Source organism: Dryas octopetala, chromosome 6, assembly GCF_963921425.1.
Source record: "Dryas octopetala chromosome 6, drDryOcto1.1, whole genome shotgun sequence".
In the NCBI taxonomy this organism is placed as follows: Eukaryota; Viridiplantae; Streptophyta; class Magnoliopsida; order Rosales; family Rosaceae; genus Dryas; species Dryas octopetala.
In genome coordinates, this window is record NC_141371.1 from 176,441 (window position 1) to 199,216 (window position 22,776).

Genomic DNA, 22,776 nt, shown 5'->3' on the forward strand with positions numbered 1-22,776 from the left:
TCTGCGATTTTATCAAATTACTTTAGCGCTTAAATTCTTAATGACAATTTTTTTAAAAAAATCTGAGTGAGGGGAGATTCCAACTTGGTATCTCTTCTAACAATGTGGAGAGAAATATCAAATTAGAATAATAACTTAGTTGGTGACAACTTTTTCTCTTACTTTATCAAGTTGGAATGAACAAAAAAATCAACCTAATATTTTATGTAATTTGAGTTGTATCAATAAATTGACTGCTAATCATACCATTTGATGCTTAGCAATAAAACCTATTCCCTACTCCAAATAACCAATAAAGACCAAAAGTGGGGCATATAACCATTCTATTTTAGATTTCCCTTATTTTGAGATAATAATTTTTCCTTTGAAAATATTTGTTTGTCAAACACATTCATGAAAGCAAATTTCTGTAAAAGAAAAAAACAAAAGCAAATAGGTCAGCACAAATATGCTATAGCAATAGCGTTGTCAAAAAGTTTACAATTTTAAATATTTGGACAAATTTTTGGATGGAATATTCAAATAACCCTTCTTATGATAGTCAAGATGTGATCAAGACCATTTCGATCACCATCTCAACTTTTTTTTCGACTATTATGAACAATCAATCATCATCTCGACCACCATTAAGTGAAAGATAATTCAATTTAAATGACTCAAAATTGTAAACTTTTTTGCTTTTTTGTTGGAGGCAAAGAATAAAATTTCGGGTTTCGAGGAAATTTCGATGGAAATTTCGAAGATTTTTAAATTTCGATAAAAATTCGACGGAAATTGCTATCAAAATACGGAAATTTTGAATGAAACTTTATCATATATTTATTTAACATATTATCTACTACATTAATAAAAAATATTGACGAAACCAAATTATATGGTAGGTTTCATGTGATATGTGATGAATATAATACACGCTGAAAACAAATACTGTTAAATAAAATTAGTACAATGAATAAATGAAATTAATATATTAATATTTTATAATTCATACACTAAATCTTATATACTCTAATATTCTTTATTCTTTATAATCTACACACTAAGATATTAAGGTTTAGCCGTTTAGGCCCTTTAAAGTATTTTAATTATTTTTATATATAAATATATTAGAGTTTAGGGTTTAAAAATAACTAAACGAAATTCCAAATTCTTTTTATTCTTTCTAATTGCCCAAAAGCCCCAAATTCCAATTAATAATAAACTTTTTTTTTCCTCTTTTTTTTTTTTTTTTTTCTTTCTTTCCTTTCTCTTTTTTTTCTTCCTTTCTTCCCGTATCTCTCTGTTCCCTCTCTCTATCTGTCTCTCTCTCTCTCTCCGATCGTTTTCCCCAAAAAATTCGCCGTCGTCCGGAGGCCAACGACGACGAGAGTACCACCAAAAGGTTCGTCTTCTTCTACTCTCCATCCTCGTGTCTCTCTCTGTCCCAGATAACTGCCGATCATGGCGAATCGAAGCCACAGGGCCGACAGCCACTCCGGCAGTGATCTGCCTATTCCGGCGAAGTTGAGATGCCGGGCCTAGTGGGTTTTGAAGCTCTCGCCATTTTGAACATGTTGGTGGCCTCCGATTATTCATCGGACCACTGTACAAGGCGAATCGATGCCGAGAAGCCAGCGGTGGGCCGACAGCCACTCCGGCGGCAATCTGCCTATCCCGGCGAAGTTGAGATGCCGGGCCTAGTGAGTTTTGAAGCTCTCGTCATTTTGAACATGTTGGTGGCCTCCGATTATTCATCGGACCACTGTACAAGGCGGATCAATGCCGAGAAGCCAGCGGCAGCTCCAGCGCACGATTACGGCGGCCAAAAATTTCGCCGAAATTTCAAAATTTTCGGCGAAATCGTCGAAATTAGAACGAAATTTTAGTAGTGTTGTGTTAAAATTTCGAAACCCCCGAAAATCGAAATTTAATATCTTGGTTGGAAGTCAAAAAATTTAACAACACAAGGTTATTCATAAAATTTTCAATATTGTTGGCAATTTTGATAATGATTTTGTAGATATATATATATATATATTGTTGAATGATATTTCTCTTTATTGAAAGAAATTTGTTCGAATTGTCTTTCCCCAAATAGAAAAATAGTTCCAAAAAAAAAAAAAAGTTTCTATCACCTAAAAACAAAAGCGCAACTCTCTTCTCAATAACTCATCCGGTCATCCCTAACCATGGTATTCTTATTCTTATAATCTTATGTTACCATTACCAATACCAAATTACAAAAATAGAAATCAACAATTAAATACAATAAAATAATTATTTCTTAATCACATTTATTTCTCCTCCAACCCTCATCATGAAAAGCAACCTTTTCCTCTCTTTCTTTCTCTCTCCATTTGCTCAGAATCCCTTCTTTCTTTCCCTTTTCTTCAATCAACCAATCAACCAAAGAAAACGCTCACATCCTTTTCCTCATTTCACCCTCCCTTTTCCTCCATTTTACATATCTGCTACCCCCTCTCATTCTCTCATTCTCTCATTCTCTCTTTCCTCCAATCAACCCCAACCCACTTCAGTTCGATGCATTTAGGATTGATTCCCAGTTAGGGTTTTGATCCTCTTCACCAGAAAACCCAAGTAATGGAATCTGAGGACGAGTTCGACATGCACGATGCCAACGACGACGACGACAATGACGAGGATTTCTATAGTGGCGGTGATGACGACGCAGCCGCTGCTATGGACAGCGACGACGCTGGCGTTGCCGATTACGAGTTCATTGACAACGACTCCGATGATTCCAATGACGTCGCCTCGCATCGATACCAGGTGGATTTCTGCTTATTTTCTCTTTAATTGTTACAATTTGAGCTCTTTCCGTTTTCTATAATTTCTCATAAATGATTGTGGTAATTTAAATTTTTCTGTATTCTTATCTGGGTTTTAAAATTTGGGCCTTTTTTGGTTGTTGCCGAAATGTTAATTTTGCTTTATTTGATGTTGGGTTTAATCAGAAATTTTGATTTTGCTGCTCGTGGTAATGCTAATCAGCTTGGTTTGAAATTGGGTTTGTTTGGGCTATCAATTTGGGATTTTTTTGGGTGTTGTGGTAATGTTAGTGCTGTTAGATTTTGATCTTCGGTTTAATTGATTTATTTATTTTGGTTTTAATCTTGGGTTTAATTGATTTATTATGTTATGATATTTCCTTGCTTTCCTTTCTCTCGTTTTTTGTTTTGGGAATTTTATTATATATTATCGTTTACTAAATGCATCTTAATTTTACGACTTTTGGATGTGGAAGCACACTGATACTCATCTATACGCCAAAAATAAGTTCTTTGCTTCCTTGTTGCAGCAAAACTACACTGTTTTGACAGAAGCTGACATTCGTCAACATCAAGAGGAGGATATTATGAGGATATCTACAGTGCTTTCCATTCCGAAAGTTGCAGCTAGCATCCTGCTCCGCTACTATAATTGGTAAAATTCTGTCACCAATCTGGTGCATTTTCTTGTTTAGTTTATTTCTTAACATTATTCTGTTGGTCCCTTTACCTTTTTTACAGGATATTTGGGTTACTTGGAAGTAAATTTTGTTAGTCAGATAAATGTTCACAAGACCTTGCACAATTTGTTTACCATGCATTTAATTTATAAGCTTTATATCATGCTGCATTGTGTATGTTCTCATGTTTTAGTTGCTCATACTTGTATTTTCTAAAGAATCTATACTTCCTTAATACTCACAGGAGTGTCAGTAAAGTACATGATGAGTGGTTTGCAGATGAAGAAAAGGTTCGCAAGGCTGTTGGCTTACCGGAGAAGCCAGTTGTTGAATACCCTAATGCTACAGAAGTAAGTAGTCAGTGCTTTAGGATAATTTCAAGTTCTGGCATTTTTCGCTTGAAAGTTGGGCATGTTGACTACTTATTTAGTGTTCTAATGCTCCAAAAAGTCACATTTTGTTAATTTTTTTAAAATAACATGTTCTTTTTTTTTTGACAGGTTAACTGTGGGATTTGTTTTGAAACCTATCCTCATGATAAGATGCATGCTGCAGCTTGTGGTCATCCTTTTTGTTACTCTTGCTGGGCAGGTGTGATATAATGTCATAAACTGTTGCCTTTATCCTTATTCTTCCATGGAAAACCTGTACTTTCAGTGCAGTGCTGCATGATTTTTGCATGTTTCTATTATTTCCAGGGATTTGTTTATATAAGGAAAAGTGTCGTGAATATAAGAAAAATATGTCAGTGATTTGGTCTAACTTTTGTCTATAGAGTCCTCTATACTTGTGCACCTCATATATTAATGCAAGGCTGGTGTTAGCGATGTTACTATGACTGCACTTGGCAAGACTCAAGGGTCCTCTTTCCTTGTCATCTCATATGGTATAGGTTTTCATAGGAGCTATATATACATGTGTGTGTTGGGTTGGCTATACGATTTTATTTTTTGTAATCTAGCTCTATTTTTTCTACTTACAACTGAGACAAGTATCGTATGAGTGGTTTTGTTATGTGTCTGTCATTTTATACCCAAGAATTTTGGAGTTTCTATCGTTTTCATCTTGTTATTGTGTTTCCAAATAAGTTTTGAATTGAGCTTATGTTCTTGTCATTTTCTTATCTCCTTGTAGGTTATATTAGCACAGCCATTAATGATGGTCCTGGATGTTTGATGTTGCGCTGTCCTGATCCATCTTGTGGTGCCGTTGTTTGCCAAGATATGATTAACATGTTGGCTTCCGATGAAGACGGGGAGAAATATTCTCGTTACTTTATTAGATCTTATGTTGAAGACAATAGGAAGGTAATCTCACTTTTGTAACTTTGATGAGTGACTTTGTCCACTCCCGAAATACGTGCAAATTCTGAGTAGTCCTTATATCTTATTACTTGACAAATGTTTAAAATTATTTTGTTGTTCCATAGTATTAAAAGTAAATATGACCTCTGTAGTAGGCAAGTTGACCAATTAGGCTTAGTTGAGTTGAGTGTAGCATTAAAGAGCATCTTTCTCTACGGTACTTGTGTCTGTATGTAAATTAGACGTATAGCTGACTTGGTGACATTGTAGTTAATTATATCAGAGTGAGAATGGTATAGTAGTTGCAGCATAAAAGTAAATTATATCTCTTAGATTTTATTTACTGAAAGATTGCTTTATTTTGCTCATTACAAACCCCGCTTGAGCTTTTTTTAAAAAAAATGATTTATATTCTTCTAACTATAAAATATCATAACCGACTCAACTACCAGATGCAATTCCTTTTGATATATTGTCCTGATTGTTCTGTGCAACATCAACACCTTAATATTATAACTGGCTTAAAATATCATAAGCTTGCAAACATAGTCTGTATCAGATTTTTCTTGAACAAGCCTTCTTTTAACATTGTGTTGACCATATTCTTTTGTGGTTGTTTCTTTGCAGACCAAATGGTGTCCTGCTCCAGGCTGTGATTATGCTATAGATTTTATTGTTGGTGGTGGAAGTTATGATGTTACTTGCCGCTGTTCATATAGCTTTTGCTGGAATGTGAGTCTCTTTGAATTCTTCCAAGATATGTGTTATCGTTACTGAATATAAATTTAAGGGAATTGCCTATCTGTGCTCATGCTCATCTATGTTGCACGGATACAAGATACAAGATATGATATGATACGATATGAAGATGTGAGAAATCTCCAAAAATTAGAATACGAATATGGCAAGGATATCATTATAAATAATATATATGACTTAATTCTTTCTTTATTTTTATTTTTTTTATTTTATGCTTTATTTTGTTTTCATATCAGCTCTTAACATTTAAAATACTCCTCAGATCTCCCTTTTCTTAAAAACAATTCCATTACTTTTTAAAATTGCCCTCAGACCCTCTTTTACTAAAAAAAAAAAAAATTAAAAAATAACCCCTTCCATATCCCTTGGATACTCTACACCTGAAAATTTGGGAGTATCCGTGCTTATAGGTGCTCATGGCATTTACATCATGTGAATTTGACCTTGCAGTGTACTGAGGAAGCTCACCGTCCGGTTGATTGCGGAACTGTGTCCAAATGGATATTGAAGAATAGTGCTGAATCTGAAAATATGAATTGGTATGTAATACATTATATAGTATGAGGACTGTGATGAAATGTGAACACTTGAATTTTCCCTGGGCCATAGGGTGATGGGACAAAAACCTATGTGCTAATGTAAAGTGGTGTGTGGTGATTCTACTGAAAGAATGGCCCAGTACCTACCATGATAATTGCATGGCCTGTCTATCTTTGTCTACCTGGATGTAGGCTTTGATCATGTTATAGCATGACATCTTGTTAGCTAGATAATGCATAGATGCCAATGTTAAAGGTGCGTCAGTGTGTGATAGTCACCTTAGTATGGACTTTATAAGTCCGGAATTGAGTTCTACATGATTCCTTGAAACATTATAATCTAGAACAAAATCTTGCTTATATTTGGTGGGTGTAGCAGAAAAGAAAGATAGGTATTTTGTCTTGGGTTAGATGGATTGTAAGAAGAATATAGTCTTCAAGGTTCCCTTTGTTTATGATCTAAAAAATACATGATGAATCCATCTGAATCCAGCAAGTTAAAAATCTTTAAGGGCATATCTCGCTCTCTTGTGAGCATGCCAACAAGAGGCCTGGATTTAGTGTCATGTAAATGCCTTCAATACATCATAAATGGTGGCTTCATAAAAGCTTTTGTTGTCTATATTGTTCTTAGGCCAAAAATGCTAAGTTATATGGTTGATGGATTTCAGGATATTGGCTAATTCCAAGCCCTGCCCAAAGTGCAAACGGCCGATCGAGAAAAATCAAGGCTGTATGCATATTACTTGTACACCACCTTGTAAATTTGAGTTTTGCTGGTAAGCATTTTAGCAACACTACCTTATTTTATTTCTTGTGCACTGTAATCATATAAAAGGGTGATTAATACCTTACGCCCCCTTTTTAGTCTTCTAGATAGACACACCTTTTATGCCAAAGCTGGATTTCATGTTATCATGTGTCTTGTGTGAACACTATCTGCTTTTAGAACATTGTGATACAAGTTGTATATGCTTTCAGGCTTTGCCTTGGTTCGTGGTCGGAACATGGTGAAAGGACCGGTGGGTTTTATGCATGTAATCGCTATGAAACAGCAAAGCAGGAGGGAGTGGTATGTTAATGTAGTTTGCATGCCTATTTTGATAGTTGAGCATTTTTTCAATTTAGGGCATTGTGTATGATTCTTATCGTATGGTTATTTACAGTATGATGAGGCAGAGAAACGAAGAGAGATGGCGAAGAACTCTCTAGAGAGGTACACTCATTATTATGAAAGATGGGCAACCAATCAATCGGTATGTATAAGTTTTTCAAAATATAGTAAATCTCATTCAATTATTGTCATCGTGCTTGCAATGAGCAGTTTTCTGACGTTCTTGTGTTCACTCATGGTTGTATGTTTGTTAATTATTTAAAAGGTATCCTTTTAAATAAGTCATGGTTTTTGAAAGTATCTTTCAACTTGGTAGTAAATAATCATACATAATGTGTCTCTGTGCATACAAACTTACAGAGAAAAAAAAAGACTTTTTTTTTTTTTTTTTGCCATTTATGCTGTGGACACTCCTTATTAGTATTATTTCCATGTCTTTGACGCCGTCTGTTATTATTATTTGACAAAAGTCACATTATATATCAAATTGGGACAAAATAAAAGTTTGGGTATGAAATTGGGACAAATAATAGTTTGGGTACCTAATTGAGACAAGGGCCAAAATTGAAAAAACCCTTTTAAATAAGTCATGGTTTCTAAAAGTATCTTTCACCTTGGTAGTAAGTAACCATACAAAATGTGTCTGTGCATGCGCACTCATAGAATTTTTTTGTTCCCATTTATGCTGTGGACACTCCTTGTTATGAAATATGGGCAACCAATCAATTAGTATGTAACTATGTACAAGTTTGTCAAAATGTAGTAAAACTGATTCAATTTCTTGTCATTGTGCTTGCAATGATCAGTTTTCTGAAGTCCTGATTTTCGCTCATTGTTGGAAATGTTTTAATAATTTATTTGAAAACCGGTTATCTTTGTAACATAAGTCATATGGCTTATGTTCAACTTACTTGTGTTTGACGCCTTGGTAATAAGTAATCATATTCTAATTCTGTGTATGCACTCGTGTATGTAGATCCCTTTGTGAAAAAAAAAAAATTGATGCTGCCGCACTTTCTATAATTTTAAATACATGCTTTTCATGATAATTTGTGATACTATCTGAACTTTTTTTTGTCTTCACTGCAGTCCAGGCAAAAAGCACTTGCAGACTTGCAGCAGATGCAAACTGTGCATGTATGTAATACCTTTTACTATTATGTCTTTTGTGGTTAGTGATGCTAGTATGGCTGATTGATTTGACTATCAATTGTGGCGGATGTCTTCCAGGGTACTTGTGCTGTGTAGCATAGGCTGCATAACGTACTTTGTATATTTACAATTTTTTTTTTCTACTAGTCATTTTGCTTTCTGAACTTAGAGCTCAATGCTTGTGTTATTGTAGCTTGAGAAGCTGAGCGACATCCAGTGCCAACCTGAGTCACAGCTGAAGTTCATTACAGAGGCCTGGCTACAGGTAAACTACAAGTTACTTCTTTTTTTAACTGAGAGCCTATAGCTTTTTCTTATTAAATTCTATCCATTTGCAGATAGTTGAATGTAGGCGAGTGCTAAAATGGACATATGCCTATGGATATTATTTACCTGAGCACGAACATGCGAAGAGACAGTTCTTTGAATACCTGCAAGGTCTGTCATTTTCTCAAGCTTGAAGTTGCATCCTGTTGCTTTGTCCTAATTAATTTCTGTTTGTGCAGGTGAGGCTGAGTCTGGGTTGGAACGACTTCATCAGTGTGCAGAAAAGGAGCTACAAGTTTACCTCAATGAAGAGGACCCATTGAAAGATTTCAATGAGTTCCGCACAAAACTTGCCGGATTGACCAGGTTATTTTCAACTAAAAATTTTCGTTATATTGACCTGGATTACAAGGCCTAATTTCAGAGAGGATTTTAGAAATCTAGAGTAGTTATTTTTCAAAAAAAAAAAAAAAAAGAAAAAAGAAATCTAGAGTAGTGTTAGCCCCACCCTCTCTCTTCTTCCCCTCTTCCATGAGGCAGGTGAACTTTGATTCAATTAGTTTTAAGCAGTTTGCCAACTTATTACCTCTCTTTTCAATATTCCAACCCAAGTGATAAGGAGATTAGAGAAAATAGAGGGATTTTTTTTATGGGGAGTACTTAGTCACCTGGAAGGTAGTGGCTTGGGTTAAAGAGAAGGGTGGTTTGGGGCTTGCCAACTTGGTAAAGTGAAGCAGGGCATTACTTCACAACTCTCTGTCACGTTTGCTCAATATCTGTCACTGAGAGATGTTGTCCACATATTTCTGTGACTTTTTAAGCTTTGATGTGAAAAAGCAAGTCAGTTATTCCAGAACCCTTTAACTCATTGGAGATTATCAGACTGTTCCAAATATGTTTTTTTTTCTTTCAATAAATTATCACTCATATTCAAATCATTTTTCACTTGGCATATTGACAGACTTGGGATGTTATAGCTTTTCCACTTATTGATTTATTGTTCAATTTCAATGAAAGCAGCGTGACTCGAAACTACTTTGAAAATTTAGTTCGAGCTCTAGAGAATGGTCTATCAGATGTGGACTCCCATGGTACCAGCAGCAGGACAGCAAGCTCAAAGAATTTGGGAGGTTCAAGCAGCAAGGGAAGAGGTGGGAGGGGCAAGGCTGCAACATCCAGGTCAAGTAGTTCCAGTAGAAATATTGATGATTTAGGCCACTGGTCCTGTGAACATTGCACCTTTGCAAATGTCAAGTCGGCCACTGTCTGTCAGATGTGTCAGCAACGCCGGTAACTTATTTTTCTGATGCAAATTGACCTATCTGGATGTGGAGGCCTTGGTTATGCCTCTTTGGCTGGTCGGTTGCAGTAAAGTACCCTAGTGGGTTGCTCTAGGGAGGAAGAGATTTCCATCGGTTATGCATCTTTGGAATTATAAACGCAAGGTCAAAGCAGCAATAAAGGGTGGGAGGAGAAAAAGGAGAAGGCACTATCACTCTGTACGTCTTGTGTTATTGGGACTTGAGCTGTATATAGTTCCTGCTGTTTGCCTAGCATATCTGTGGCTGTCTTGATTTATGCAAATGTGTGCATCTGTAATTTTCTTGTCATTAATTAGTTGCTGATAAAATTGTATCAAGTTTGAAGCTTTAAAGTGGTCGTAAGATTAAACTAGTTGGGGACAAGAAACTGAATTGGCCCCTGCAAAAATGAAATAAGTATGTACTAATTATTTGCCTAACCTCTCATCTTGCATGCGAAATCCCTCTCTTTTGGGTTTACGGTTCTCTTTGTTCAGTTTGTTTGAACTTTGTCATCTGAAGACTTCTCCAATGGAAGTGACTCTAAAACACCCAACACGAACCAAAAAGAAAAGCATAATTTCCTAGTGCACGGAGGTATCAACTCAAAATTCTCTAACAAGTACCTAAATTTGGGACATTCTAGGCATCCAACAAACCACTGAACTCCTTATATCACAGATGGAAAATAATGGAATTCATTGGTCATTTCCATTGTCCAAAATCCACTGGGCAAGATGAGCCAAATACGGTTCTGCTTGGGAACTACTGCTCAATATTGGTCCCAGGCTCTGCAAAATATTTGGGTCAGAATATGTGTTTACTTGATCATGTATGAGTTCCACAGCCACTTTAAACGAGCTTAATTTTAGTGCATGAGATGGGCTCCGTGATTCCGATTGCTTGGGTCTTTCTGACACAAGTGAACCATCAGACTCCACTAGGTTGGGAATTTCAAGAGAAGATGATTTCAACCACTGAGTTGCTGCAGCATATTGTAGGCAAAGCGATTTCAGCCAGCATATTCAAAAATTTGATTTTTTTATTTTTTTTTTTAACTTAAAAGAAACTATAAGAATTAAAAAACTTTTTTAAAATATATTTATTTTCTATGCCCTTCTTCCTCCCCGTTTGGCACCTCTCTTCCCACCACCACTTCCCTAACCTCCCCGACTTCCTGGGCTGTGTTTTTGGCAACGGCATGGCACATCATTTTTTTGTTGAAAAAAAATAAACGAGGGTAATTGCCATAAGAGGAGTATAGTTGCCATTAGAACTTGGTTGTGTTGGGCAGTGGGGGAAAAAGTGGACAAAAAAACATGACACCACTAATTAGAGTAAAATCAGTCTTAATAACCATTTCATAACATTATCATGCAAAGAATGTTAATTATTATTTCTCATTTTATGGTTACCACATAAACGTTTGATCAAGGGATGACAAAAGAAAATGTTTGATCAATGGATGACAAAAGAAAAAATGTTTGATCCAGGGCCAACGCACAGCCCCACAGGCTCCAGGCTCAAGGTGCTCTATCTACAACTACACACAGCATTTTCATAACACATAAACTCATAAGCAAGCCACTACAGCCACTTGTAAGTTGTAACAAGAATTACCATGCTAAGGTAGGGCAGGGCTGCTTTCCAAACATCAATTTCTTAATTCTTGGACTCCGGCTTCTGAAATGCAACGCCAACAATCAATCCATCTCCAAAGTCCAAAACCCATATATCACTTTTATCTGCCAATATTTCAGACCTCAAAGCATCACTTTTTTCCAGTTGTTTGGTCTCTTGAAGCCAAGTCTGCATCAAGTGCATCATATTCTGCTGCGAGCAAGTAACAAGCAGTGTTCAATGTTGATACAACTTGAAGAATAAGTAAACTCTTGCTCTCTGCAATGTGCTTAATATTATACGCTCCTAGTTTTGTAAACAGTATAACCCAACACTAGTGGAATTGTGAGGCTATATCCTGGAAAATGGAGAATGGGATTCATCTCATAAGCTTTGATGAGAGCCCTGCAATTCTGTAATCCAAAGACAAAAGAAACAGAAAAACCAAAGCAAGGCATACGTAAGTAAAACATGCAAACCATTTACAGAAAAATAAATAAATAAAAAAGAAGATGCATCTCGATACCTACTACTCATTCCTTCCTACTGATAACTAGGATGACACAACAAAGAAGAAACCTTACATAATGCATTTTAAGCTGAAATATATCAATAGAAGAAACCTTACCATAAAATGCTTCCAACAAATTGCCAAGCAAAGAACCAAAAGAACTTTCCGAATCCACCGCCTTACAGAAAAATAATTTGATTTCCTACTGCCTTGGTAATCATACCAAAAAGATCTATTTTCCTTCTGATGATGATCATCTTCTTTCTTCCCTGAAAGTGAGAGAAAATGTTCCCGAAAGATCTGTTTTTCAGCAGCCAAAGCACCAGCAACCAAAATAGCAGGAAAAACCACAAAGACGAGATGTGGAAGAACAACCACCATTATATCTGGAGATCCAACATATTCATGTTTTCTCTTTTCATTGAAAGATTTAACCCTCCAGCCCAAATAGGTCATGAATCCTTTATCCTTGCCGTCAGTGAAAACTTGCCCAATAAACCAGGGGAGTACTATAAGGTACAACAAGTATCCTAATAAACCAAACCATGCTATGGGAACCCCGCAGAGCTCCTGTAAAACCCATCCTATACCATTTAGGAAGCCCCTTTTCTTGTAACTGAAATGCCTATTTGAGAAAATGAGGAGAGCTTTTGGAATAAGGAGAATGGAGAGTAAAAAATATACAGCAGACCAGAGCATTGGGTAATACAAGGCAGCCCATTGACAACCCATAACCATAAACTCCTTCCATGTCCATGAAAGCTTAGTACTAAGACCATTAATAGAAAACGGCCTTAAATCGGTTAGAGTTGATCTACCCATGTAGTCAGTTGCTTCTATTTGCAACCAGTATCTATTAGGAGATGGATCCTCAAAGGCTCTATAATTCCATGGAGCAATATAAAGGTCTCCCCTGGTGATGTCATCCTCGAGCTTTCTCATGACTGCCTCAAACACCAAATTGAGATATCCAGGTCTTGAGTCATAGATCTTAGCTGTAACTGACACAATTGGAGAAACAGAAAATACCAGAGCTCTGACCGTCTCATAAGATAAAGGGACCATAAGATGACATTCATATTTGCGATGGGATGAAGATGTTGACATGAACCTAGAGTCCAGGGGAAAAGTGGGCAATATGATAGTCTTTTTGGTGCCTAACTTGAAGTCGATGTCAACATACGAAACATGACCTCTATCAATGGCCAAAATTCGCATGGCTCTACTCTTCCTCCAGTCACCCATCTCCCACTCCCAGAATTCTTTGTATGCTGGGGCTTCCATTGAACAATTAACAGTACCATGTGAAGATAGTCGGTGTATATTAAGCTGGAAAAACTTCTGCAAGGATAAAAAGGGATGATCCAACTGATGATGCCGCTTCAAGTTTTTACCAAACCTTGCATGCAGATGGCCACATATATAAACTGATATGGAATGATTGAGGAAAATATCTTTTAGGCTCTTCCCAGAGTATGAGGTTGCTGAGAATGAAAGAGGAAAATGCCCGAAGGAAATCTTGCTTAATGGTTCTTTTGATCGAGAATCCCACTGCGAGAGCTCCCCATCCAATTCTGCTAAAAGTTGATCAGTTGGATGCCCGAAAAGATTAGTCGGGCCTCGTAAACCAATCGACATTGTGCTGTCAACTCCAACAAAGAGATGCTTCCGCTCACCAGTCTGGATTGAGGAGAGAGGAGTGTAAAGTTGGGGAAGTAATGAAAAGCTTTTCATCTAATAAATACACAATGACATGCCAGCATCTATAATCAAAGCTTGGGAATGTACAATTAAACTTCAACGCAGTGTTAGGTAGTTTAGCTCAGAACTTGAGTTCAGTAATTAAAACTTTGGGACTGTTTGGGGTTATCCTTGGAATGCATCGCATATCAACCAGCTCTGAAATGAGTAACTCACCTGAAGAGTGACACTATTGACATTCCCAGTTCTGCCCAGTTGCCCATTGATGCTATACTTTGAAAAGAAATCAAAGGAACCACCGACAATTGGTACGCCAAAGTTATCGTGATTCCCTCTGAGATCAAAGAAGACGCTCTTGTCAAGCCTACTCCTTTTTATAACATCTTCCATCACATTCTGGTATTCCACCCACTCTTCCTCATTTTGCTTCATTGTCAACAAATCCTTGCTTTTTCCATCTAATGGAGATAAGGAAAATGAGAGTATTATTATTATTATTGCTATTATAATGATTATTATAAATATAGATGAAAAATCCAAACATAATTATGAGATGCAAATATTTTGCATCCATAGAACATAACGCCTATATTTACAAAGAGGACTTTCTGGTACCAACTAAAGCGTGCGACTTGACTCCTTAGTTATCAGCATTTGATGCCCCTTTAACATGAAATCTATGGATATCCATGAAGCTAAATGAGAAACGTAAATTGAAAGGGGAAGGGTAAAAGAAAGAAAATAAAAAGCAACCTGTGAGATCACCAGTGATGAAGACGAGAGAAGGGTTGATCATGGAGAGAGCAGGGCCCACAAGCTCCTTGAAGTCCAGTGCTCTGTCAGGATGGTGGACACTGAAATGGAGATCAGAAAGCTGAACCACCCACACTACTGACTCTGGGCCTCCCTTCACATCTATCACTCTCCTTAGCTCCCCATTGGGTTTGGGTTTTGCAGAAGTTGATTCCAATTCCAATTCCTCACTTGTTGCATGAATACAGATCGAGAGCCATAACAACACCTGCAGCACCATCACAATCATTTTCCCCAATTTTTATGTTCAACGTAGGTTTCTGTTTCTCTGTCTTGGTCCTCTTGGAGATGTGGGGGTTTTGTTTCTCTGCAGTTAGGTGCACGTGCATGCATACATACTTTCCGCAATCTTTTATGTCTAGCCACATCACCCACTCCAATGGAAGCGGAGAAAGTTTTTTTTTTATTTCAAAAAAAAAAAAAAATTTCTGTAGTACCAAAAGATAACAAACAAACACAATAGTGAAGCCGAGCTCGTGCTTTGGTTTGCTAATTGCTCAAAGTAAGAAGAGTCACCACCACTGCCTGCAAAGGCCAGCCACAATCACCGAGCTCTCTCATGCCAGCTCTTTGTATGTTATTCATAAAGTCATAAAGATACTCACTGTAACTCTATCGCCACTGTCTGTCTTCTTCTGTTTCAAGGTGAGCAATTTCTAAATTTCTATTTGTTTTCTGCAAGTTTCTGCTATCTGGGTTGTTGATTATTCTTTTTCTTTTGTTAATTTCATTTGATTCTGGATGATTGAGATCAATACTAAGAATGTGGTTTGAACTCTGAAGAGGGTGTCGTGGAATCAATTGGGCTTGAGCTCGTTGTGAAAATTGATGGAACCCTAAGAATGAGTCGGTTTTGAAGGGCTAAACTGGGATAAACTCTATTGTACTTGTCTGGGGCTTCTGAGGTCCATGCTACATACCATCTATTCAATATGAGTTATATTGTAAAATTGTGTACTTTTTAAGAGTATCAGTATAGCCTAGTAATTGTTAGTTTCAACAAGGACTGAGTAACCATTGAAGCCTTGAGTACCAAAAAATCATATATATGGTCTGAAGATTCTTATGAGTAATCATTTGAAGTCTTGTGTACTAAAAAATCATATGGGTTTTTTCTATCATTGTAGTTCATGGCCTGTCAAATGGGAACTATGATGCTACAGTCAAGTTTACCAGTAGTGGAGAATGAAATCTCTGAAAGATCTTCTATGACCCTTGCAACTTGTATGATCCAGAACTGTTGCAGTGAACCAAGTTTCAGTATGCAAACTTCAAAGAATGGCATAAAGTCTGTGACTTTTCCCCAAAGGAGGTATACGTTATGAAACCAAGTGTTTGTCATGCGCATTCGTGTCTTTATGGCCTTATGCTGCTTGTGAGCCTTGTCATTTTGTAGCTTATTAAAAAATATCAATCAAAAGTCTTTCTTTCTTTCTGCTTTGTTCTTGTTTGTTCGTGAAATAAAGTGAACTGCATTATGTTTTCTCAATGAACCTTGGAGGACTTAAAAATTCTCTTATTTCTGTGAAGATTCCTGAATAATTAACAGAATCCCTGAACCCTTCCAAATAATAGTTGAGATGCAAGGTTCCTTCTTGTGGCATGGACTGCTACTCTTGTTCTCACATTCATTCTTGTATTTCATCTTTTCGCTCTGCCGTGTTCCTACCTACCTATTTCCCAGTTCAAAATATGGGTTCTTTTTAGTTTGTAACTTTTGTTGGCTGTCTACAATTGATACAAGCATGCCTTTTTTCTCTTGAATGGGTGTTTTGTTTGCGCAATTGATTGATTATATATCCACGTCAAGTCGAAGTTCTCTGAACTGCGTTTAATAATTATAAATTTTTCCTGGTCCAAATGCAACTAGATAAAATACTTGCTATATACTGATCCCTTTTTCTTTTATAAGAACATATCGATGCCCTTCTTAACATGCTTATCTTTGTTATCCTGTCACAGCTTTCAGTCAACAAGACATGGGTGGAGATTAGCCTTTGCCTTGGACACAGGTGGGGTTCCTGATAATGGTGGGCAAGAGGGCCTCAATGACAACAGCTCTGATCTCAATCGCACTCGTTTAGGTAGGATTGTGACTGCAGGTGGAAGACAGCTATTGGAGAAGCTGAACTTAGCCAGGAAAAATTTTCCCATGAAGATATTTCTTCTTCTTTTGGGTTTCTACACGGCAAATGCACTGGCTACAATCCTTGGGCAGACAGGCGATTGGGATGTTTTGGTTGCAGGTATTGTGGTTGCTGCCATTGAGGGTATTGGTATGCTTATGTATAGAAAGCCCCCTTCTCTATCAAGTGGGAGGCTGAAGTCTTTTGTCATGATGATGAACTACTGGAAAGCTGGTGTGTGCTTAGGACTCTTTGTGGATGCTTTTAAATTGGGTAGTTAACGATGCTTTTATCCACCTCAATTTTGGGATATTCATGGAGAAGAGCCTCTTTGTCGTAAGCCGTTGGGAGGCTGGAAGCTGGAGATTATTGCTAAACTCGTGTTTTAATCACCCTAGCTCCATTGATAGGTTGTCCAGACTTGATCCGCGTGTATATCATAAACTGCACTTTTGCAAATAAAGAATTTGTCCTATACATGGCAGTTCTCAATATCTTGTTTTTAAAACTATACTTTTCTGAGAGATTGAAAAGTTATCATTGTTTCTTTCCTCTCTCCCTTTCTTTAAATATACTAACAATGCACACTCAAAAACAGAAAGAAAAAAGAAATTCACAAAAAAACTAACCAATACTTTTTTCTTCAATGCCACAATATTTCAGATTGCAAAGTAACAGTTCTTCAGAAAAATAAATTAAAATTATATAGCTAATGTGAATATATACAATATACATTAGCTAGAGTGCCGGACTATCTGAGGTTATGGCGGGTTTTCCCTTCCGATTCAATCTCCTTTACCTTGTCGACAACATACTGGACTTTCTTCGACAGGTCTTGTGTATGTTCCTCAATGTGATCAAATAGAAGATCTACAATTCTTCTAAGTGAAGCAGACCGCTGTCTCTCAAGGAACAGCTCCTGAGTTAATTCTTCAATCCTTGTCTTATCATCCTACAAACACACGGTGGGGGAAAAAAGAAATGAGATGTATAAATGAAATTCAGGTCATACTAATAGGATTAATGTACATGTCATGGAAAAAATTTACGTATATTAGATAATGTGCTTAATTGTCATATAAGCTCCTGAAAATTATGTTTTTGAGCAACATGTATAAGATATAGATGAGAAACAATCTCCTAATAGACCTGGATGTCAACTGGCATTTTCTTACAAGGCATCGCCCAGTACTTGCAACTCTTCTATCCATAATGCCATCCTGGTCCTCCCATTATACCTATACCAACTGAGGTCATTGAAATCAACTCTTCGAAATATATAACAATGAGGAATCAACTAAAAGGGAATAGAACCCGTTGAATTGATATCAACAGGATTTGGTCCAGCTGTTTGAATGCACTTCAACTTGAGCCTAAATTTGTTTCTGATGACAGTTTTGGCAAGAAGGTGGTATTGTAAGAAAAAGAAGATAATGAATGCTCACATAAGGTTATTTTACCAGGTGGGGTTTTCAGTCAAATCTGAACAGAAATTTTTAAGCAGATGAAGACATTAGCAGTCAGTCAATGAAGAAAGTGTTTAATCATTGCCTGAGAACTTTTTCCGACACCTTACTGCACAAATAAATATCTGAAACAGTAGGCAGGACTGAATGAATTACCTACAAAATAATGATGGTTGAACAAACACAACGAAACAAGTGAAGTGGAACGTCTTGATCACCCTCTTCCATCCCACCCCCCAACATACACATACATATGTGTAAACAAAGATCTAAAGGAACCCCTTAAAAATATGTTGCTTTGAAATTTTAGAACACTAATGTTGGGGAATAATCATCTTGATTTTCATCAGACAATGAAAAAGATGAAACACTCATGAAGCACATGCAACCTGAAAGAAGATTGCCTGAAAAGAAGATACAAGCAATCTCCTTACACAGGACCAGAACTTTGGCAGATCTAGAAACAAGGAATAGTTTATTGCTGACCTCAAAAACTTGCTCTTCTGTCTCACCTGCCAATTAAATTTATCATATTTGATCCTTCCAATATCAATTCCACATGGCTGAGGTGTCTTTCTATAACAACCTTCCACATGGATAATACAGAGATACGCGTGCACAAGCTTTTGAGTTGTCCAATTTGGTTTAACTTGAGTCAATATGCATAAAATGCATAACAAAATTGCGTAAGGCAAGACAAAAATTTGCTTAAAACAAATTAAGTCCAGAGAAACTGCAAAAGATCTCAATAACTGACCGGTATTTGATCATCCATCAATCCTTTTTGACCTCTGCTGGCAGTCAATGCATGAGTGTGCTCCTTGATGAATTTCGTGACAACCCATTTCCCAATACTCAGTTTCTTTATTGAGAGCATTGCCTTACAACCTACCCTAGTGGGAGCCCGTGGCTTTATAGTCTTCTTATCACGCCTATCAGGCTTCCGGTAACCCTCTTTGTTGCATACAAGTGTGCGACCTATGATGGTTCCATCATGTTTGGACCGGGATAGATAGTTCATACGAGTAACGAAACCCATATGCATGCCATAGGCATTATAAAATGCCTGTGCAGTTTCTTCTGTATCAAATTCCTGACCCACATACGGCTCATCTGCTTCAACTACACTTGATCCATCTTTAGAAGAATTTTGAGTCCTGTCATCATTTTGTCCAAGATGAGGCATCTCTTCAAAAGAACTGCCTACCAAAGCACCATCATTGCCATGCTTAAGCTCGACATCAATTGAATCATTTAACACCCCATCATTAACATTTATACCAACTTCAGAATCCACTGCAACATACAAATTCATGGAATCATAAATATCCGAGTGCAATAGAAATTATTCTTTTTTACATGATCAGTATATATGGAATTGATAGCCAAGAAAAAAAAAATATCGAAATTTACTGCAGAATGGGTACTACAAAACAGTCCACAGTCATAACAGAATCTTATTACCAAAATTAATATGTATATATATGTAATTTAAATATGATCATAAACAAAGACCACGCAATTAATATTCCTTAAAACTTTATTAAAAAGAAATATTCGTAAACCTGAACTGAAAACCCCGGGTGGCGGCCCTCGGGTACTAATTTAACTAAACTGTGACTATGACATTCATTCTAATATCCCACGTTTATATTTAAGCAGATATAAAGTCATATGAAACAAATAAAAATACTTTTTAACATAAACACACAATTTGAAAGAAACCAATTTCCATAATCTATAATTTAAAGAAAAGTAAGGTAATAATAAAATCACAGTCAAACCAAGAAACCAGAGAAGTTGCAAAACCCAATTGACAAAAATCAAGAAGAATCAGATTTTTCAAACTAAGTAAGAATGTGATGCATCCAATGGTAACTGAAACTGGAAGCTGAGAGAAAAATTTAAAAATCAGTGAATTGTAGAAACTCACTGAATCATTGAATTTTATGGAAGCCCGAAAATAGAAATCCTGGCGGGTCAGATCCACAAGAACTCCATGTTTGTTTGTTTCAAAGCGAGAAGCTGAAGCCCTGCGAGAGGAGAGAGGCTTTCTGCGATTTCAGTCTTCGTTATATATATTACGGGTCGGGTTGTTTTCTGTTAAATTTGAATATGTAATCGGGTTAAGAGCCGAATCACTCAACTCGATCCGTCGATCGGATACATTAGTATTATTTTTTCAAAGGCTTAATTATTGATTTACCACCCAAAACTGTAACTCATTCTCACTTTACCACCTGAAAGTTTTTTTGTCCCAGATTACCACCTGTAACTTACATCCGTGTCCCATTTTACCTTGTTCCGTCAACAATTCCGTTAATGTTGACGATCTGGCCGTTAATGCTGACGTGGCGCGCTAGATGTGCGCCACGTGTCACATCTTTTTTTTTCCCATTTTTTTATTTTTTATTTTTTATAAACTTTGAAAATTAATTAAAAATAGCTCTGAACTCAGAAAAATACAAAAAAAATTCCTACGGACTCGTCTTGACTAGCACTAATTTACTATAAGGTTAAATTACCAATTTGCCCTCTAAAAATTTTCAAAAAAATTAGAAAGTCCAAATTTATTTCTAAAAAATTAAAATAAACTTTCCTCTATTAAATAAATTATAGAAAAAATTCTAGAATTTTCGTAAACTCTTGGACAAATTCTCAAAAATATTTTGAAAAATTACCAAAAGCTTGTTTTAGAGAATTATTTCGAGACTTTACAGAAATTTTAGAATTTTTCTAGAATTTATTTTATAGAGAATTTTATTTTTCTCTAAGACTGAGAGGTCTTTTGGGTAGCAAGTGTTCACGAAAAAGGTATTGTTAGTTTTTAGAAGACTAACGGTGCAGACCTCATATTTTTTGGAGTTCGGGAGATTATTCTATGAATTTTCAAAGAGTCTAGAGTATTTTAATTTTCTAGAAATAAATTTGGACTTTCCAAATTTTTTGGAAATTTTTAGAGGGAAAATTGGCATTTTGACCCCATAGTAAATTAGTACTAGTTAAGACAAGTCGGTATGAATTTTCCGTGTATTTTTCTAAGTTCGGAGCTATTTTTAATTAATTTTCAAAGTTTATAAAAATAGAAAAATCAAAAAAATTAAAAAAATTTAAAAATACAAAAAAGATGTGACACGTGGCGCACATCCAGCGCGCCACGTCAGCATTAACGGAATTGTTGACGGAACAAGGTAAAATGGGACACGGATGTAAGTTACAGGTGGTAATCTGGGACAAAAAAACTTTCAGGTGGTAAAGTGGGAATGAGTTACAATTTTGGGTGGTAAATCGATAATTAAGCCTTTTTCAAATAGATAAGTTGGCTTTTTTTTTTTTTTTGAGAAAAATGCATCATTAGTACACGGACTATATCATTTTTTCTAAATTGATCCATTAATTAATTTTCGTATCACATTGATCCATTAATTCTATTTTACGGCCCAACTTGGTCCTTTCCGTCGCATTTAACCCATTTGGCCGTTAAAGTCCATCATGTGTGTCCTATGTGCGCTTTTGTGAGGACAAATTAATATTTTCATCCCCCTGAGACAAGCCTTTCCTCTTGTCCTAAATGAAAATCTTGAAAAGAAATACAAACAATTACCTTTTCAAATAAATTAATATTAAAAATATATATATTAATATCAAATTAAAATTTGTGCAAAAAAAAATCAAATAAAAATTATTATATATTTTTTCAAATTTATATTGAACTTTAAATCAATTAAAAATAAAAAACCATCTCCTTCCTCCCTCCCCTCCTTCACCCGTGCACCTCGCCGACGACTTTGCCCACCCCAATCGTTACTATCTTCTTCCTCTTTTTCCCCCACCTACTGCAGCTGACTTTGCCTATCCCAGTCGCAGCCGATTTCACCCACCCCAGTTGCTGTTGACTTCGCCCACTCAAGTTGCCACCGACTTCCCCACCTGCAAATTCGAATGGGTTGGTGGGTTTGATTGTGAAGAACCGGAGAAAGAAATAGGGAGGGAGGAGAGGCAGTGAGAAAGAAAGGGAAAGAAAGGCAAAGAGAGAGTAGATATGAAGTGAGAGAAAGAGAGGGAGAAGGGTTGCCAGTGATGAGAAGGGATGCCGGCGTGTTGAAGATGGGAGGAGGGGGTGGGAGGGGGGAGGGGTGTTGCTTTTGTCCTCACAAAAATCCCAAATTTTTTTTTTCACTTTAATTTAATTTATTTTTTAAATACCAATCCTCACAAAAACCTCACGTGTGAGTCACATGGCCAGAATTAACGGAAGTTGGCACAAAATAGACGGAATGGACCAAGTTGGGCCGCAAAATAGAATTAATAGACCAATGTGATACAAAAATTAATTAGTTGACTAATTTGAGAAAAATGATATAGTTTGTAAACCATTTGTGCATTTTTCTCTTTTTTTTTTTGGCAAACACATAAATTGTTGATTAAGCATATTAGAGTTTTAATTAATTTCTTTTTTCCGACTCTTTATGTGGATATCCACGTAGATTTCATGATATTATAGATAAGAACTCTTCTCATTTGAGAGAATTAAAAAATAAAAGAAAATTAGAAGAAAAAAATAGTCACTATAATAATTTTCCGTGAGGACATTTAAAGCAATCACAATCGTTAATGTTTTAGGTTCCATTCTTGATAGAATGCACTTAGCCAAC

The 22,776-nt window shown here is 36.4% G+C and overlaps 4 protein-coding genes across 6 annotated transcripts; 2 read left to right on the top strand and 2 right to left on the bottom strand.

The window, feature by feature from the left end:
- The first annotated feature begins 2,305 nt into the window (after positions 1 to 2,305).
- On the top strand, positions 2,306 to 10,324 carry ARI8 (IBR domain-containing protein). Its single transcript, XM_086246758.1, has 15 exons — positions 2,306 to 2,769; positions 3,299 to 3,423; positions 3,693 to 3,798; positions 3,949 to 4,039; positions 4,583 to 4,755; positions 5,380 to 5,484; positions 5,962 to 6,050; positions 6,722 to 6,829; positions 7,032 to 7,122; positions 7,217 to 7,306; positions 8,254 to 8,301; positions 8,510 to 8,581; positions 8,655 to 8,754; positions 8,823 to 8,949; positions 9,604 to 10,324. The coding sequence occupies exons 1-15, from the start codon at positions 2,581 to 2,583 to the stop codon at positions 9,875 to 9,877; spliced, it is 1,788 nt and encodes a 595-aa protein (XP_086102884.1). The 5' UTR covers positions 2,306 to 2,580; the 3' UTR covers positions 9,878 to 10,324.
- Positions 10,325 to 11,259: 935 nt separating this feature from the next.
- LOC147280575 (Calcineurin-like metallo-phosphoesterase superfamily protein) lies at positions 11,260 to 14,772 on the bottom strand. Of its 2 annotated transcripts, none has more exons than XM_086248803.1 (4): positions 14,470 to 14,772; positions 13,933 to 14,174; positions 12,133 to 13,695; positions 11,260 to 11,717 (listed from the first exon to the last, which is right to left on the bottom strand). In XM_086248803.1, the coding sequence occupies exons 1-4, from the start codon at positions 14,756 to 14,758 to the stop codon at positions 11,547 to 11,549; spliced, it is 2,265 nt and encodes a 754-aa protein (XP_086104929.1). In that variant the 5' UTR covers positions 14,759 to 14,772; the 3' UTR covers positions 11,260 to 11,546. The 2 variants fall into 2 exon arrangements, with proteins under 2 accessions (XP_086104929.1, XP_086104930.1); XM_086248804.1 differs by having other exon boundaries at positions 11,575 to 11,917.
- A 176-nt stretch (positions 14,773 to 14,948) lies between these two features.
- On the top strand, positions 14,949 to 17,132 carry NPQ7 (antigen receptor-like protein (DUF565)). 2 transcript variants are annotated; one of them, XM_086248806.1, is made up of 4 exons: positions 14,949 to 15,174; positions 15,313 to 15,434; positions 15,657 to 15,841; positions 16,492 to 17,132. In XM_086248806.1, the coding sequence occupies exons 3-4, from the start codon at positions 15,660 to 15,662 to the stop codon at positions 16,934 to 16,936; spliced, it is 627 nt and encodes a 208-aa protein (XP_086104932.1). In that variant the 5' UTR covers positions 14,949 to 15,174; positions 15,313 to 15,434; positions 15,657 to 15,659; the 3' UTR covers positions 16,937 to 17,132. The 2 variants fall into 2 exon arrangements, with proteins under 2 accessions (XP_086104932.1, XP_086104931.1); XM_086248805.1 differs by lacking the exon at positions 15,313 to 15,434 and having other exon boundaries at positions 14,952 to 15,174.
- A 143-nt stretch (positions 17,133 to 17,275) lies between these two features.
- Positions 17,276 to 20,187, bottom strand: LOC147280577 (protein FAR1-RELATED SEQUENCE 5-like). Its single transcript, XM_086248103.1, has 3 exons — positions 20,055 to 20,187; positions 18,879 to 19,417; positions 17,276 to 17,607 (listed from the first exon to the last, which is right to left on the bottom strand). Coding segments are annotated over exons 1-3 (741 nt in total). The 5' UTR covers positions 20,056 to 20,187; the 3' UTR covers positions 17,276 to 17,406.
- Between the last annotated feature and the right edge of the window lie 2,589 nt (positions 20,188 to 22,776).

Excerpts from the sequence above, each read along its gene's own strand:
- ARI8 (XM_086246758.1), top strand. The coding sequence starts at position 2,581 with ATGGAATCTGAGGACGAGTTCGACATGCACGATGCCAACGACGACGAC. Across the intron at positions 4,040-4,582 it reads TTGTTACTCTTGCTGGGCAG|GTTATATTAGCACAGCCATT; the intron begins GTGTGATATAAT and ends ATCTCCTTGTAG. Across the intron at positions 5,485-5,961 it reads CATATAGCTTTTGCTGGAAT|TGTACTGAGGAAGCTCACCG; the intron begins GTGAGTCTCTTT and ends TTGACCTTGCAG.
- LOC147280575 (XM_086248803.1), bottom strand. The coding sequence starts at position 14,758 with ATGATTGTGATGGTGCTGCAGGTGTTGTTATGGCTCTCGATCTGTATT. Across the intron at positions 13,696-13,932 it reads TCAATAGTGTCACTCTTCAG|ACTGGTGAGCGGAAGCATCT; the intron begins GTGAGTTACTCA and ends TCCTCAATCCAG. Across the intron at positions 11,718-12,132 it reads TTTGTTGGAAGCATTTTATG|CAGAATATGATGCACTTGAT; the intron begins GTAAGGTTTCTT and ends ACTTGCTCGCAG.
- NPQ7 (XM_086248806.1), top strand. The coding sequence starts at position 15,660 with ATGGCCTGTCAAATGGGAACTATGATGCTACAGTCAAGTTTACCAGTA. Across the intron at positions 15,842-16,491 it reads GTGACTTTTCCCCAAAGGAG|CTTTCAGTCAACAAGACATG; the intron begins GTATACGTTATG and ends ATCCTGTCACAG.
- LOC147280577 (XM_086248103.1), bottom strand. Across the intron at positions 17,608-18,878 it reads TGATGGATGATCAAATACCG|GATGATAAGACAAGGATTGA; the intron begins GTCAGTTATTGA and ends GTGTGTTTGTAG.